The sequence below is a fragment of the Podarcis filfolensis genome (assembly GCF_964270895.1).
Source record: "Podarcis filfolensis genome assembly, chromosome: 2".
Classification (NCBI taxonomy): domain Eukaryota; kingdom Metazoa; phylum Chordata; class Lepidosauria; order Squamata; family Lacertidae; genus Podarcis; species Podarcis filfolensis.
The window spans coordinates 57,608,206-57,624,198 of record NC_139605.1 but is presented as its reverse complement, the minus strand read 5'-3'; the positions used below and the strand labels follow the sequence as shown (position 1 = coordinate 57,624,198).

Sequence of the window (15,993 nt, the reverse complement as noted above, 5' to 3'; positions counted from 1 at the left end):
AACTTGCTTTGGGGCAACGCCGAAGTTTGCAAAAGTATTACAACTATTTTTAAAAACCAACAACCACACACCACAACCCAACCCAATAAAGGTCGAGCATACTCAGTTGCCATGTGTCATGAACTGGCAGGACAATGGGGAAGAGGAAGATGAGGAGGAGGATCTCAGAGAGGGGTGTAGCTGGGACTGGGACACACCGGGACAAGCAGGGGATGGGTAAGGAAGTACTCACAGGGTGACAGAGGATAGCAAGGGGATGGGAGTCAATGCACAGGAACCAGAGCAGCAGGACCCATCACCAGAACCAGAGGGGCCCCTGTCTCCACAAAGATGGCAGGCTCTGAGGTGTAGGGAGCAGGCTCTGAGGTGAAGCTGCCCAGCTGGCCAGGTGGGGCTCTTTAGCTCTAGGAGTGGTGTGGGAATTGTCATCTGGAGTAGGCCTGGAACAGGTGAAGGTCACATGCCTAATCAAGCCCAGATGCTGCAGTCAGCATGCAAAGTACAAAGGGGAAGCAGAGCTGAGGTGCTGTGTCTGCTAAACTGCCCATGTTGATGGAAACAACAACTACAACTTTTATTATTATTATTATTAATAATAATAAATCACTTATCTGACTGGGTTGCCCCAGCTACTCTGGGAAGCTCCCAACAAAATATTAAAAACACAATAAAACATCAACCATTAAAAACTTCTCAGGGCTGCCTTCAGATGTCTTCTAAAAGTCTTCTGTGTGGTAGGCTGTGCTTTCTTATTTTGCCTTACTTATCAACACCCACTTCCTCACAGGCAGGGTCTCTGAGAAAATAATTTCCATCTAAAAACAAACAGAAGCTGGAAGGGTTTATGGAGGAACCCATCTTTCAAGGACATTTCCTTTCCAAACTGCACAATACGAGCTCAGAGCAGGGGAAATAAATACAAACTTAATCCCTCTGCATTCCAGCCAAGACCTTCTGTTTTCTTTTCTCAGCTTTGAAGGCAGTGCTGAGGAACACTAGGAAGAGGTCTCAAAAAAAGAGAAAACATTGCGCTCCAATCTACAAAGGAAGTTATGTCCTTCGTATTTCGCTTCCTTTAAATATCAGGCATTGCCTGAAAGTATCCTTGTCCCCCTCCCTGCCTCCCCTTTACACTGTTTTCCATATCTGCCCTGCAAATATCTGTGGTATTTAGCACTTGTAGTTTCAGCTGGAGAAGACTGTTGGAAGATTCAGGACAGGAAAAAGTAAAGGACCTCACATAGAATTTGCTCTCCCAAGTTGGATTGACAGCCACCAACTTAAATGCCTTTAAGAGTGAATTAGACAAACTCATGGTGGACAAGGCTATCAATAATTGCTGTGCTCTATCTCCACTATTGGGACGTGGGTGGTGCTGTGGGTTAAACCACTGTGCCACTTGGGCTCGCCAACTGAAATGTTGGCGGTTCGAATTCCCACGACGGGGTGAGCTCCCGTTGTTCCGTCCCAGCTCTTGCTAACCTAGCAGTTCGAAAGCACAAAGTGCAAGTAGATAAATAGGTACCACTTCGGTGGGAAGGTAAACGGCGTTTCTGTGTGCTGCTCAGGATTCGCCAGAAGCAGCTTAGTCATGCTGGCCACCTGATCCGGAAAAAACTGTCTGCGGAAGCGGACAAATGCTGGCTCCCTCGGCCTTTAAAGTGAGATGAGCACCGGAACCCCAGAGTTGTTTGCAACTGGACTTAATTGTCAGGGATCCCTTTACCTTTACCTTTTAATCTCCACTGTCAGAGGCGAAGTGCCTTTGAATAGTTGCTGGGAATCAGATGTTGGGAGAATGCAGTTGCACTCAAGTCTTTCTTGCAGGTTTCCCATAGGCATCTGATTGGCCCCTGTGAGAACAGGATGCTGGACTAGATGGACCATTGGCCTGATCCAGCAGGCTATTCTTATGTACTTAACTCCCTAAGTTTAAAAATTAAGACCTGGGTGTTTCTCAGCAAGGCACACTGTAGGCACTGCAGAATGACTAATAACTGACAATTGACAAGAGTCAAAGCTATAATCCACTGCCCTGAGTCAGTGGCTCAAAGAAATATCTATCTAGGTGTTTTTTGGTCCAATTTCTTTAAAGGTGTTCAGATGACCCCCCCCCCCTGCATTTACTGAGCGAGGGAGTGGAATCCTGCCCAACAGCTCCATTGCTACCAATGTGCCCACCAGCTACATCCCATGGCCATGCGAAAGGGCCTTTTCTATGTACTGATGTATGTATATAGATCTCCTCCACATGAGGAGGGAACCTGATTTCAATATCTGGGGGAAGGGAGATCACCTCATGGAGTCACATGCTAATGTCACAATTTAGAAATGCTAACAAATTGGAAATGAGAGCATGGCTTAAGAAAGGAACAGTGGCTCCCTCATGTATCTCTTGCAAATTTTTGAGAGGAGCTAGAATTTGAAAGGCTGTTGGGAACACTGCCAAGAAACTGGGGGTCACCAGGGGCAGGAAGAGAGTTTAACTACCCACACATATGGTGAGCACAAACCTTTACTATCTCCCATACCAGTGAATGGGCTGTCGTGTTCTCCTAGGCAAAAAGAAAAGGTATTCCTCCACCTCTCATAGGTTTGCCTTTGAAAAGGCTCCCACAGGAGTGAGGAGCTCCTGCCATGGTGTTAGAAGCCTCCAAGCTAGGGATCCATATTGTGGAAGTCCAGAATAAACATCTAAATGGCCAGCAGATGCATAGTTTTAAATTTAGTTTTCCCAAGATAAATTCCAGATCAGACCAGGATTGGGAAGAATTCGCTCATCTCTTATCGTACCACCACCCAGGGGCTGCGTTTCAATTATTGCATTTCTTGCTTTAAGCCAGATCTTGCAAAGAGGCACTGGATAGCCTTTGCTGTGCTTTATCCATTCTTCTGTTCTCACAGCCTGCATGGCTGAATGGTAGTTTTCTCCCAGTTGTGCAATGTATATTGATGGAAGGGTTTATGAAACTATAAAATGTGGTCATTTCCAGCTTTGTTTTGGCTAGTTATCTATACACAAAGCTCAACATAAATTGCACCCTATCAGTTTCCTGATATTTCCCACAACTCCTTGATGCCCTTTATCACAGCATATAGATGGTGCATCTTCTCCCTTATAGGTATCGTCTGCTCTCCGGAGGCAGACCTGTTGTCAGTTTTAAGCAGAACACTGTGATCTATCACGGCAGCTGCAGTTTGGTCGGCTGCTCTCTGTGCTGCAGATTACAGGTATCAACATATTCTACTGCTAGCCCCGCTCTAGCAGCGAGCCTGAAGCAGCAGATCTGACCAGCAGAGGGAGTGCGGTGTTAATGTAGGTTAAGTTGCATCTTTTTTGTGGCTGTATTTTTTTACAAGCTCCTTATTAAAAAGACGTTTTGCTTCTGTAAACAAACAAACCCCCGCATAGCTGTAAAATGAAGATAAGGGAAAGCAGACAAGTCCTTAAAATGAAGCAGCTTGGGAGAGGAATAATCTTCCTTAGGTTCCTAGGAACCATATTTCTTAGGTTCACATTTCTGATCAGCTATACAGACACAGGCTTAATTGTAACCACACTTATTCCATTCCATAACATGGGAAGTAACAAGTGTGAGCTGCAACAAAATGCAGTGCTGCTCCTCAGGTTTCCAGCCTCCTCCCCACTCCACTGCGTTACCTAACCCCACTGCACCAATAATCAGTATTTTGTGTCCACTAAGTATGCTCAGACCTCACTCGGGGTTTTTTTTTTGCTGGGGGGTGAGGGCTCTCTCCTGTTTTTCCCCCAGGAATTTTATTTTATGTTTATGCTAGTGGGATGTGCCCATTGCTGCCTGGGAATTTTTCCAAATATGTTTGTTAAATGGATAGCATAATTTGTGAGTTTGGACTTACGATGCCACAAATCAGAAGTGACGTTTTGGTCTGCCTTGATTCAAAATGGTGCTTGGCACCCAAAGGGCAATAAAGTCTGCCAGCTCCACCTTGGGAAGCCTTGTGCCGAGTCTGGTGATAGTATCTTGAGAGGCGGCTGAACTTAAGCCCCAAAATGGGCAGAGTCAGGATAAAGTCACGTTTTGCTCTACCATCTTGATTCAAAATGGCAGCCAGCATCCAAATGTTGACTAAAGCTGCTGGTCCCATACGGTGAATACTCATGTCATGTTTGGTGATGATTATCTCAACAGGTGTCTATACCTACATAGAACAAACAGACAAATCACTTTCCAAAATATATAGACGTAACATATGTTCGTGTGTGTTACTGTAGTCTTACAACTCCTACAAACATTAGGATTTTCCCAAGCCTTATATTGCCTTCCTGTGTATGGATGATGCCATTATTGCTGTAAAAAGGATAGGCACTCATATAATGAGTTTATTATTAGTATATATGATTAAATTATTAGTATTGCAACTTTAGCTTCAGTTCATAACCCATAGAATAAGGATGATATAGCCTTGCCTCACAAGGTTGTGAGGAATTCTAGAATTGTAGAGTTTGAAAGGATCCCAAGTGTAATCTAGTCTAAAATCCTGCAATGTAGGAAACTTTCCTATGGAAGAACAAGACAATCAAAATGTAAAAATCTTCAAAAGTACTTTATTGAGACATTCAGCTATGTCTGTCAGTCTACATCCAAATTCACTACTAAAAAATAAAGTAATGTCACATTTCACATTAGGTACAACAACTCTCGAGAAAAACAAAAAATTGAGCCAAGCCTAGTGTATAAATAAGTGACTAGTTCCTTTTCATATCAAAATTCACATAAAAAATTGCCAGCTCCCATCCCTCCCACATCCCTAGTTCTACCTGAAAGCCATGATGAATGTAAAAATTTAAATACACACACATTTTTGTCAAAGAAGGGGGAAAGGGAAGAAAAAGGTGCAAATCCTATTAACAGCTTTAGGAGTGGCATTTGCGGCGTTTGATCATACAATTGATGTACTCATTCCCAAAGGTGCAAATATTGCCAGGAGATTAATACTGCTTCAATTCATCTGCAAGAAATTATACACTACACAGAACTCAACAGCACTGAGAGGCTTCAATCAGCACCATAAAACTCCTCCCATTTCTCTCTTGCACTCACTGGTGGAGGCCAGACAGAAAGTTCACCGGAGCTTTAATGACTTCACACAGCCCATGCTGTCCAGAAAGTTCATGAACAAAAAAGGTTTTCTAAAACATTGAAGTGTTTAAGACTCCATCATAAAAATTCAAGAGTTGCTATAGATTACATGAATGCAAATGCCCTACCCCGACATGCCCAAAGCACCACACTCGACTTACTTGAGTGCTGCCCTGTCCCAACACAATCCTTGATTTGTTTATTGTTACTTCTGAGATCTACAGGAGTTGTGTCACTGTTCTCGACTGAGCTCCGCTCACTGTAGAAAGTCAAGGCCAAGGATATGGACTCAAACCTCTATTGCCCTTGAATTTGATTCTCCCTTTTCCATTTAAACAACACTGTCTTTTATTTTAATCTCTCCCTCTTCCTCTCTCTTCACTCACACCCCAACATCCTCACATTTGTTCCCCACCTCCCGCCGCCCAACTTTCCCTTCCAACAATACTCAGTTTTGATTTCCAGTTTCTGCCCTTTTGCAACATGGTGGCAGCTTCTAAGGTAGTTTCCAGTGGAACCCACTGGCAGCCCTGTAAACGAAGCAGCTCACAGAAAATCAGCATAGGATATCATAAATACATTTTGGCCAGCATTCTGAGAGTTAAAACTTGTTCGAGACAAATGAAGGGTTTAAGATTCCGTCTGCCAAATCAGGAGCTCCTGGAGTGCTTAATTCTTCCACCAGTGCCTGCCTGTTCAATTCTGGATGCAGCTCCCTAGGTCTCGCGTTGCAACTTCTTCCCGTTCTTCAGCCGGCCTTTCGGCAGCAGTTTCCCCCTGGCCAGACTCACTGGAAGATGCAGTGTCCAGACTGACAGAGTCATCCTTCACATTGACAGAGTCCTGCAGGGAGCCTGATCCTTTGGCAGCTTGTCCATTGTCACTAGGTTTGCCTCCTGCCCTTTCCTGGTGCTCTACACCAGCGGGCTCAGTGGCTTGTTGCTGAACAGTGTTTTGTTCTGCTCCGGGATTTGGTTGTGGCACGGGCTCCAATCCTAGCCCTGGGGGCTGAGTTGGGTTTTTAAGTTGGCAGTGGCACAGGGGGCAGGTTTCTTGCACATAAAGCCATTTCTTAAGGCAGCCCGCATGAAAGAAATGGCCGCAAGGTGTGATGATAGCAGATTTCATGTCCTGAAAGAAAGAAGGCAGAAGGATCACACAGCGCCCAAGCAAACACACAGAGTCCTGAAGCTACCTTAAAACTCAGCATGGACTGCTAAAAGGTAAACCACAATGACCCAACTGCCCATGTTCAGTTGTCACCCTTTATTCATACACAGAGGAGACTTGCTTTATATCTATGCATTAGTAACACACAAGAACAGCAGAGCACAAAGCATAATATTTCATTCTAGGCAAGTAGGCTAAATTTTAATTACTAAGGATTTGCAGTGCAAGAACTACATAGACACAGCTGGATGAATGCCACAATTCTGTGCAGAAGCAGCATGTCCCATCACCCTTTGGCTAGCATGGTAAGTCACTCTCCCAACCTTTGAACAGGAAAGGGAGACAAGCAGAGGCGCCAGCTTCTCCAGACAATTGAGGGGGTCTGATGGGATGTTCTGACGTCACATGTGGAGCCTACTGAATATTGGGGGGCCCAGCCCCCTAAAAAATAAGATGGGGGCATAGTGCCTTGGCCCCCAGGAGCCAGCGCTCTTGGAGACGAGGACAGTGTACTGGGCTTCTGAAGTTCTTTGAAAGCCTCCAAAACGCAGCACAACTGCAAGATTATCTCCACTCCCCTTTTCCAGTTCCAAGCTTGGAAAGGGCCTGCTGCTTTGGCGCTCTATTTCCAAGGTAATGAGGGTTCCTCAAAAGTGCAGCATGATTGCTGGAATGCCCCCAACCTCAGCTCCAAGCTTGGTGCTGGAGAAGGTCCCTGACTTCACACTGATTGTCGGGGTGCAGCATGAGGTCAGGGAGAGGGTACCATCCCTGGAAAGAGCAGCAAGTTCCTGGCACAATTTCTGGTTGGCTACCAAGACTAGCCAAAATATGCAGATGCCTGCCTGAAGCATTTTTCACTGGCAGTTCCATTGAACCTGGATCCTTATATATGCAGTACATGTGCTCTACTAGTAACATGTGACTTGGATTTGATGCTCCTGAACTGTAGCTAGGAAAGTACAAGAAGCTTTGTATTCCAAGAGCCATCAATGCAACCACTTGATTCAGATCCAACATGCATTCTTAGGAAGAAAAGACAGTTTTTGGGGAGTTTAAAGCACAAATGTGGAAGTGTGGCTTCCAGGTTTATTTTAACTTCATTATTAATGCTCACTTAAAAGGCTAGATCTAATTTAGATAATTGGTCTTATAATTTCTGCCCAACTGGTTCTTCGGGGATGCAGTGAACAGGCCTCAGAGATTAAATTGTTCTTGCAAAGTCACTGGGCAGGAGTTTGGAGAAACTAGTTGAGACTGTGTGCGAAGGAACCCAACAGCCTACCTGCATCTCTGGGTGGCTACAGACATCGGCTGCAAAGTAAGTTGCCAGTGCAAGCTTATCAGCATACGCATCACACAATTTATTTCAGGCACAATTGTCAAAGTGAGATCCTTTATAAAGCAGTTACATTTGTTTCAAAAGATATGACTTCAAGCCGAATTAAAATGTGAAGCTTTTGTTTATTTAAAAAACTATGATGCATCTTACAAAATTACAGGCATCATCTGCCTTTGACCACTTTTTTTGTTTCGTTTTTAATTGTGACTGGTGAAGAGACTGGCCCAGTTCAAACACTTAACTGGGCTGGTGCTACAATTTGCATGGTGGAAGTAGTGTGTAACAAAATGTGTGATGTGGGTATACTATTTGAAGTCTTGGAAATATAATGACCCAATCTACACTCATCTGCAGAGGGAAGAATCATACATGTCAGGTCATTGTGCAGGCAGGCTGGCAAACCATAGAATTCTAGAACAGAAAGGGACCCTGAGGGTCATCTAGACCAACCCCCTGCAATGCAGGAACCATAGTGAAGGGGCAGCCTTGCTCCCACTCCTCCATTGCACAGGTGGAAGTGATAGCCCTGCAGGTATCTAAACAGGACAATTGTACTGCAATTTTATGTTGTGAACTGCCCTAAGATTGATGGATGAAGGGCGGGATACAAACAACTATAGTAACAGTAGTACTAGTAGTAATAAATTCCCCAGCTCAATTCATTTATAACCCAATTCAAAGGCAGAAACTTCAGCTCTTCCAATAAAATACCATAAGGAGGCAGAACAATATCCACAAAAGTACCATTTCAGAAGAGCTACACACCTGATAGCAGATGGCACAGATATCATTGTGTTGTTCCAACTGGTCTTTGGTAGCAGTGGGCAGTGATTTGATCTTATTCACAGCATCCCTGCGGAGAAGAAAACTCTTCCATCCCAACTGAGCACGAAGCCACACATTGTAATAGGAATGAATGAAGATGATCATTGAGCCCATCACAGTCCATTCTCCAAAGATGGTTTCCGACACACCATAGGCAACGACACAGAGAGCCACTAGGAACTCCAGCAGTCGATAGGTGCCATTCACATAGTAAATGACATCATCCATGTTTTCTACTGGCTCTCTCCTGAACTCCTCAACCATAAACAAGACATAAATGAAGAGTGTTCCAAGCACCTGGAGCAAGAAAAAATGACACTGATTTAAAAAGGGGACTGAGTCACAAAGCTAGAACTTCTCAATATTATGTTTGCATGGGTGAAGAATATAGATACCTAATCTAACAATGCACTTGCATAATGATAAATATATAATTGATATATTTAACAAGACAAACTCAAGGCTTAATTTTTTTATTAAAAAAAGTGGAACACTATATTTTAATGATTTATATATTTTAAGTGGAAGTCTGAATTTCAATGTTAAGAGTTTCAACACAAATACATTATGGCGTGATCAGGATAGTTTAAGTTACATGTAATATCGCTAGATACACTCCAGCCATTAAGTAGTTTTAAGGCTCACTGATTTCAGCAGGAGAGATTTGAGCACACGGTCAACTCTGCTGTTAAAAATCAATGGAAAGTGCTCTGCTTTAGCTGGGTTGTGTCCAACTGTTTGACATAGATGGTTTATGTTTAAACTTCCTTAGTAATGGGAGTTTTCTAAATTGGTATATCTGTTATACCACCCATTACAATCTGTAAATACAAATGCCCTGTACTTGGGCCTGGAACACAGAACAAGCTTGATGGAAAAGACATATTCTTTCAGTCTGTATTCCCAAAAACAACTTGGTCAACACCTTGCATTCTGCTTTCTAGCCCTGGTTTTCTAACACAAGGCCTTGCTGCCAGGTACGAACTAAAAAATAATTAACAGCATACAGGAGGCCATTATACCTTACCTGGAGGGAGGTGAGAATGCTGCTAGAAATGATTATCAGTAACCAGAAGTCCATGTGGAAAAACTGACAGATCATGTAGGCCATGTAAGCTGGAAAGACCAGCAAGAACAAACACAGACTCACAGCGCGAAAATGCTTCCAAAGGCTCCTGTAAAAAGAAACACAATTTTAAAATTAAAAAGGGCCTCAGCTTTAGTCTTCAGTGACAGCTTTAGTCTTCAGTGACGATGCTGAGTAGCATCGTCTCAGTGAGGACCATCATGATCCCTGCAAAGAAACCCAGCATCCAATGGACACCCAAGGGAGCTGAATGTTTGAAAATTCAAGGCAAGTAGTAAAAGAAAGCACTTCTTCATGCAATGCGTAGTTAAAATTGTGGAATTTGCTCCGGCAGGAGGCAAGGATGGCCACCAACATGGACGGCTTTAAAAGAGGATTAAGCAGATTCATTGGGGAGAAGGCTATCGGTGACTACTAGCCACAATGGCTATGTGCTACCTCCACAGTCAGAGGCAATATGGCTCTGAATACTAAGAACTGCAGGTGGGCAGAGTGTCGCTGCACTCATGTCCAGATGGCAGACTTCATAGGGCATCTGGGTAGCCTCTATGAGAGCAGGATGCTGGACTAGAAGGGCCACTGGCCTGATCCAGCAGGCACATTTTACATTCTTATGTAACAACCCACTTAACTTTTGAACATGATTGTTCTTTCGTTTCAGCAGATGGGGAAAAAGCACTCAGTTAGCTTTATAAAAGTAGCATTATTTAGTGCCATGTTGCTTCTCTCATTCGTGACCTAATTCAATGGAGGAAGACTGCATGCCCCACCCTCCGAAGGGGTTATCTCTCTGTAACAGTACATAAGCATAAAGCGGACACACACATATATTGCTATCTCCTGGGGGGGAAGGAACCCACAACTCCAAGCTACAGCAGTGTCTGTGTAAAGAGGACTTGCATACTCCTGTATCTTTAATTCATGAAAATACCAAGGCACAACATCTGGATCTTAAAATTTAAGGACACCGCCCATAGCCATTTCTAGAGCTTCTTTCCCCAGCCTAGTTTGTACCTGGCAGAGCTGAGTTACAGCCTGCTGTCAGCAGAGCCAATTTATAGGAGCCAGCTATGCATTCCGCAGCTCTGATATTCCCTTTTCCCTCAGCTAATAAATTTAGCATTTAACATGCTCCAACAACCTGTGCTGGCCACAAGTAACCTCTAACCAAAACAAACAGACACAGTGGATATAAATAAGCCTTCTCTTATTTACCACGCTTTCAGGCTACACAGAAGAGAGGAAGACAAAGCTACAGGGAATGGTGGCAAGGTACAAAAAGCCAGAGCTTCTAACCAGGACATTTTTTTTTTAAAAAAACCACTCAAATATTATTCATTAGGTCACAGGTAAGATTCAACACTAAAGCAATTTTAGTCCCAAATTCTTGCTGTTCTAGTAAATCAACTTCAGGTTTCTAACCCTTACGCATTTAAGGTTTTCTCTCCCCACTCTTCTGATTTATGGTCCTCAGTTGCTGTGCTCACTTTCTGCTATGTATTCATTCGGTTGTTATTGGTCGACTTGGTTCCATACTCCAAATCCCACCCTTTGCACCTCCTGCCATGCTGCTCCTTTTCAGTGATAACTCAATATACTATTCAAAACATCTACATAAGAACATACATACACAAAAATAAACTTAGGTAGACATTTAGCAGAAGAGCTGTTAATCCTTATGACACTATTTTAGTACTTTATATCTGCATTAAAATACGGTGACTACTAAAACTGAGAACTACTCCCATACATTATAAATAGCACCAGAGAGAGCAGAGAGGACTGAACACCTGTATCCCACTTCTTTTCAGCTGCTAAGGATCTAAGCCTTCCAGACACACAGGGCTGGTTCAAATGAAACAGAGACTAAGATGTCAATGAGCCTTGGGATCAGGTGCTTCCTTCTCCCTTGCATTGTGCAGTGGTTTGCTCCTGTATCCCCAAGTTTGAGGCAAACCTCTGCTTGCTGTTTTGCCCACACTGACAAACTATGGTTTGTGCATGCTCTGCCAACCAGGATCGTAAGCCCCATAGTTGATCAGTTCAAAGGAAATGGCGAGCAGGAGTTTGCCTCAACCAGCAAAGCAACCACCAAACTGGGAGGGGTGGTTAACACCCCAGAGGACAGGATCACACTTCAAAACGACCTTGACAGATTAGAGAACAGGACCAAAACAAACAAGATGAATTTTAACAGGGAGAAATGTAAAGTACTGCACTTGGGCAAAAAAAATGAGAAGCAGAAATGATGGGTGACACCTGGCTTGAGAGCAGTACATGTGAAAAGGATCTAGGAGTCTTGGTTGACCACAAACTTGACATGAGCCAACAGTGTGACGCGGCAGTTAAAAAAGCCAATGCAATTCTGGGCTGCATCAATAGGAGTATAGCATCTAGATCAAGGGAAGTAATAGTGCCACTGTATTCTGCTCTGGTCAGACCTCACCTGGAGTACTGTGTCCAGTTCTGGGCACCACAGTTCAAGAAGGACACTGACAAACTGGAACGTGTCCAGAGGAGGGCAACCAAAATGGTCAAAGGCCTGGAAACGATGCCTTATGAGGAATGGCTAAGGGAGCTGGGCATGTTTAGCCTGGAGAAGAGGAGGTTAAGGGGTGATATGATAGCCATGTTCACATATATAAAAGGATGTCACATAGAGGAGGGAGAAAGGTTGTTTTCTGCTGCTCCAGAGAAGCGGACACGGAGCAATGGATCCAAACTACAAGAAAGAAGATTCCACCTAAACATTAGGAAGAACTTCCTGACAGTAAGAGCTGTTCGACAGTGGAATTTGCTGCCAAGGAGTGTGGTGGAGTCTCCTTCTTTGGAGGTCTTTAAGCTTGACAACCATATGTTAGGAGTGCTCTGATGGTGTTTCCTGCTTGGCAGGGGGTTGGACTCGATGGCCCTTGTGGTCTCTTCCAACTCTATGATTCTATGATTCTATGATTCAATCATCATGCATGAAGGAAGGAAGGAGTAAGTGAGCCTGATGACCCTTGAATGCTCATTCTCATATTTTGAAGCCATAGTTTGGTGCCTAAACTAACAAGCCCATAGTCCAAAATCCCACATATATACTAGATTTACTTGCAAAGCAAGAATCAATAGACACCACTAGAAAATGCATGGCTTACTTGTCTCTTGAAGCTCCCAGAGCTAAGACAATGGGATCTGCTATCTCAAGCATGGACTGCAGGATGGACGCAACCACAATGAAGAGAATAATACTGAGCAGGAAGGCCCGGTGAACAACTTGCAATTCAATCAAGCCAGTCTGCACAGCCAGAATCAAAAGTGTGACTCCTTCCGTCATCCCTCTTCATCACATAAAAGGGAAAAAGGGGGGGGGGGAAAACAAGCATAACATTTGGAGTATTAATGAACTGGGTGCAATTTTAGAATTGTACAACGTAACATAGAACTATGCTGTGGGTTTTTGTTGCCTTTTCATCTGATCCTTTTTCGAGACGTTGGCTGTCAGCTGCAAATCCCCAATACAGTGCATTGGTCTTGGAATTCAAATCTCTGTTCACTCGACAGACTTAGGCAAGTCACCATCCATAAAATGGCTGGTGTGAGGTATGTGTGTGGTGGCCCATGGTAGAGCCTTCTCTGTGATGGCCCCCAAACTGTAGAACTCCCTTTCAGGAGAGGTGTGTCAGGCACCGTCTTCTCTACAACTTAAGGCAGTCACTTTTCTTTTGGCCTTTGATAGCTAAACTATTTAGTTGATACGTATAATATTATTCATTTATCTATTTATGAATCGCTTCCCATAAAACATCCTGAAATGATTTAACAATAAGAATTTCAACAATAAAAATGCATATAAATACAATTGCATGTCCGATAGGGTTACAGAGAACGCTCTTGTATTTGGGGACAGGGTTGTTTTTAATCTTCCTTGGTGCCTTGTATTTTTCTTCTAGATGTGACCTACCCTGAGACCTTACAGTGAAGGGCAGCTGACAAATTTAATCACTAGCAATTAATATAAATTAATAATGATCACATGGGCCCTACATTACAGAGCTGTGAGACTTAATACAACTGCACATATCCTGTAAAATACAATATAGGTACCAGAGAATGTTTTTCGACATCTTGTCTTCACCTGAAATGATCATGGATCACTTCTGATCTCTTTGATCCTTGGCTCATTTTTGAGTACAATATATATGCTTATGTAACAATGTAAGATTTCAGCATTCTAGAAATTTTGTACCACTAATGTTTATCAATTCCTATTTTTATGCCAAGCCATTGTTGGGAGAAAGGAAGCTATTTTCAGCTGTCTCTCCTTGTAATTTAAACAGGCTTTCAGGATGAAACAAAATTACTTTGGTTGGCACACAGAAGAGAAAGGAAGGAAACTGTGGTATGAAGGGAGGGAGGAGAACACAGGTTATTACGTATCACAAAATGATATCACAATATGCCTGGTGCTTTTGGGAGCTAAGGAACACCAGATGCAACTCTGAGAAGCCTACAATCTAAAACCAGGGACGTGAGAGCCAAGGGCAACTGACTAGGGCTACTCATCAAGATGGCGAGCAAATTCAGGTGTGCATTCATTAAAACATCACAAGGGAACTGCAGGCTGAAGTAAGAAGAATTGTTGAAAGCGGGAGGGGGAACATGTTGCCCTCCAGATGTTGCTGGAGTGCAATTTACACCAGCTCTGGCCAATGGTTGTTAGTTGAAGTTGACGTGCCACAAGTCCTACACCCCTGTGTTAAAACAAAGCTCTGGGGGAGGAGCTTAAAGAGGATTTTTTCCCCTTTCAGGTTGGGGTGTTCTGGCAGGGAGCAAAAAATATAAAAGGCAAAAGTGAGGCAAACTGATAATGCAATAAAAGCTTAGGAGAAAAATTACCATCAGATGTGCAAAAGAACTTTTAAAGCTCTCTGCTTTGCTTACTGGGCTCTGGGAAGTGCCTGTGTCAGCTATGGAGGCTCTTGCTAGATCTCCAATGGCTCCCTGCTCTTCTGCCTCCCCCCGCCAAAAAAAATTCAGCCAAGCACATAAAGCTGTGATCGTGTACATAAAACTTGAGCAAGTTGCAATCCCCTTGGAATGCACTGCAAAGGAGCTAAGCAGCATGTTTCTTAGGGGGAAAGGTACAAGATAGCCTATATTTCAGTGTCAAATCCAATAACAGTAAGACCTGAGCAATATAGTAAGCTATTTTTGTGGCGAGCGGGATTTAGAAAGATTACACTATGCTGTGCTCAGCCTAACTAAACACAGCCAAAGTTGTCAAAGGTTTAAGCATCCTCTGCTGTGCACTTACCTGTTCATAGCTGGGTCGTTCATGAATGCTCGGTAGCCTTGCAGGTAAAACTTGCAGAGGGTTAGGACTCCAAGTGCCACGAAGGAGACTGTAAACACCAAACCCAGGAGGGAATAGGGAGTGCTGCAGCATTCTGCAATACTAGGAAGGAGAAAATACAGCTGAATTAGATCTTTGTGCATAGATACACAGAAGAGGTTTGAGTGGTCCCTGATGCGGCTAAAACAGACACAAGGAGAACAACAGAGTAAGAATAGGAGGGGAATGGAGATGGGGTAAGCAGGGGAATATCAATATGAATCAGTCCATTGCCATATTCTGTAAATACTAATGCTGGAGCTGCACATCTAGCATAGCAGTGAAATCCTAAAGCATTTCTACTCAGAATGGGTCTTAAATGTACATACGTATCAGGCAGCAATATTCAACTTTTGGAGATATTACTGGAGATGTGTATTACAAGATAGCACCATTGAGGCAGGGGGTCCAGTCCGCTTATATTTTGATAACAAGTCGTTCATTGACGAATAGAAATGAATACTTTTAGTTTGCTCATTGATATTTCGATCCAAAAGAGTCCAGTTAGATGCAAGGTTAAACCAATGCATTTATACATCAATTCCCATTTAGCCAAAATATCAGACACAAGAAACCAGTTGTGGTGGGGCACCAACATTGAAGGGTACATTTACAAGGTTTCCATTAGTAGTTGACAAGGGTTGACACGATTTCCAGTGTCAATCTGCATTAGCCCAAGGATGTCTGCACAATACAAGCCTAATATGATTGTAAAATTAGAAATTAAGTTGCTGCATGAGGGTTTTGGTCCATTCTGATGTGTTACTCTGCAATCCCATCAAACCGTTTATAGTTATTTCTGGTTATCAATGAAACCCAATTTCTTCTTCTTCCTGGAACATGCAAGACTGCAATAGGCCCCGAGAGACAAAGGCTACAATGACTCCACAAAGCACAGTGCAACAGATCCTTTCCTTGGGGTAGAGTACCAACCACTTTTGATCATTTTGGCTGCTAAACCTGCCAAAGAAGCCTTCTCTTAGATTTCCTCCTGAAAATCATTTACTGAGGGGTGGGGCAAGGAAGTTTAGCAGAAACAGGAACTCCCAATTTCTGTAATTCTTCCTTT

At 43.3% G+C, this 15,993-nt stretch overlaps 2 protein-coding genes across 5 annotated transcripts in view; both read right to left on the bottom strand.

The window, feature by feature from the left end:
- The window catches only part of LOC310758022 (ovomucoid-like), a 317,611-nt gene that overhangs the window by 179,516 nt on the left and 122,102 nt on the right, over window positions 1-15,993 (bottom strand). The window lies entirely within an intron of this gene.
- RNF145 (ring finger protein 145) overlaps window positions 4,569-15,993 on the bottom strand; it is a 66,309-nt gene continuing 54,884 nt past the window's right edge. For all 3 annotated transcript variants that reach the window (XM_083603847.1, XM_083603846.1, XM_083603848.1), the window contains exons 7-11: window positions 14,847-14,987; window positions 12,688-12,870; window positions 9,488-9,635; window positions 8,401-8,757; window positions 4,569-6,254 (exon numbers count right to left, since the gene is read on the bottom strand). In XM_083603847.1, coding sequence (XP_083459973.1) covers window positions 5,820-6,254; window positions 8,401-8,757; window positions 9,488-9,635; window positions 12,688-12,870; window positions 14,847-14,987 — 1,264 coding nt within the window. In that variant the 3' untranslated portion in view covers window positions 4,569-5,819. The remainder of the gene's footprint in view (window positions 6,255-8,400; window positions 8,758-9,487; window positions 9,636-12,687; window positions 12,871-14,846; window positions 14,988-15,993) is intronic.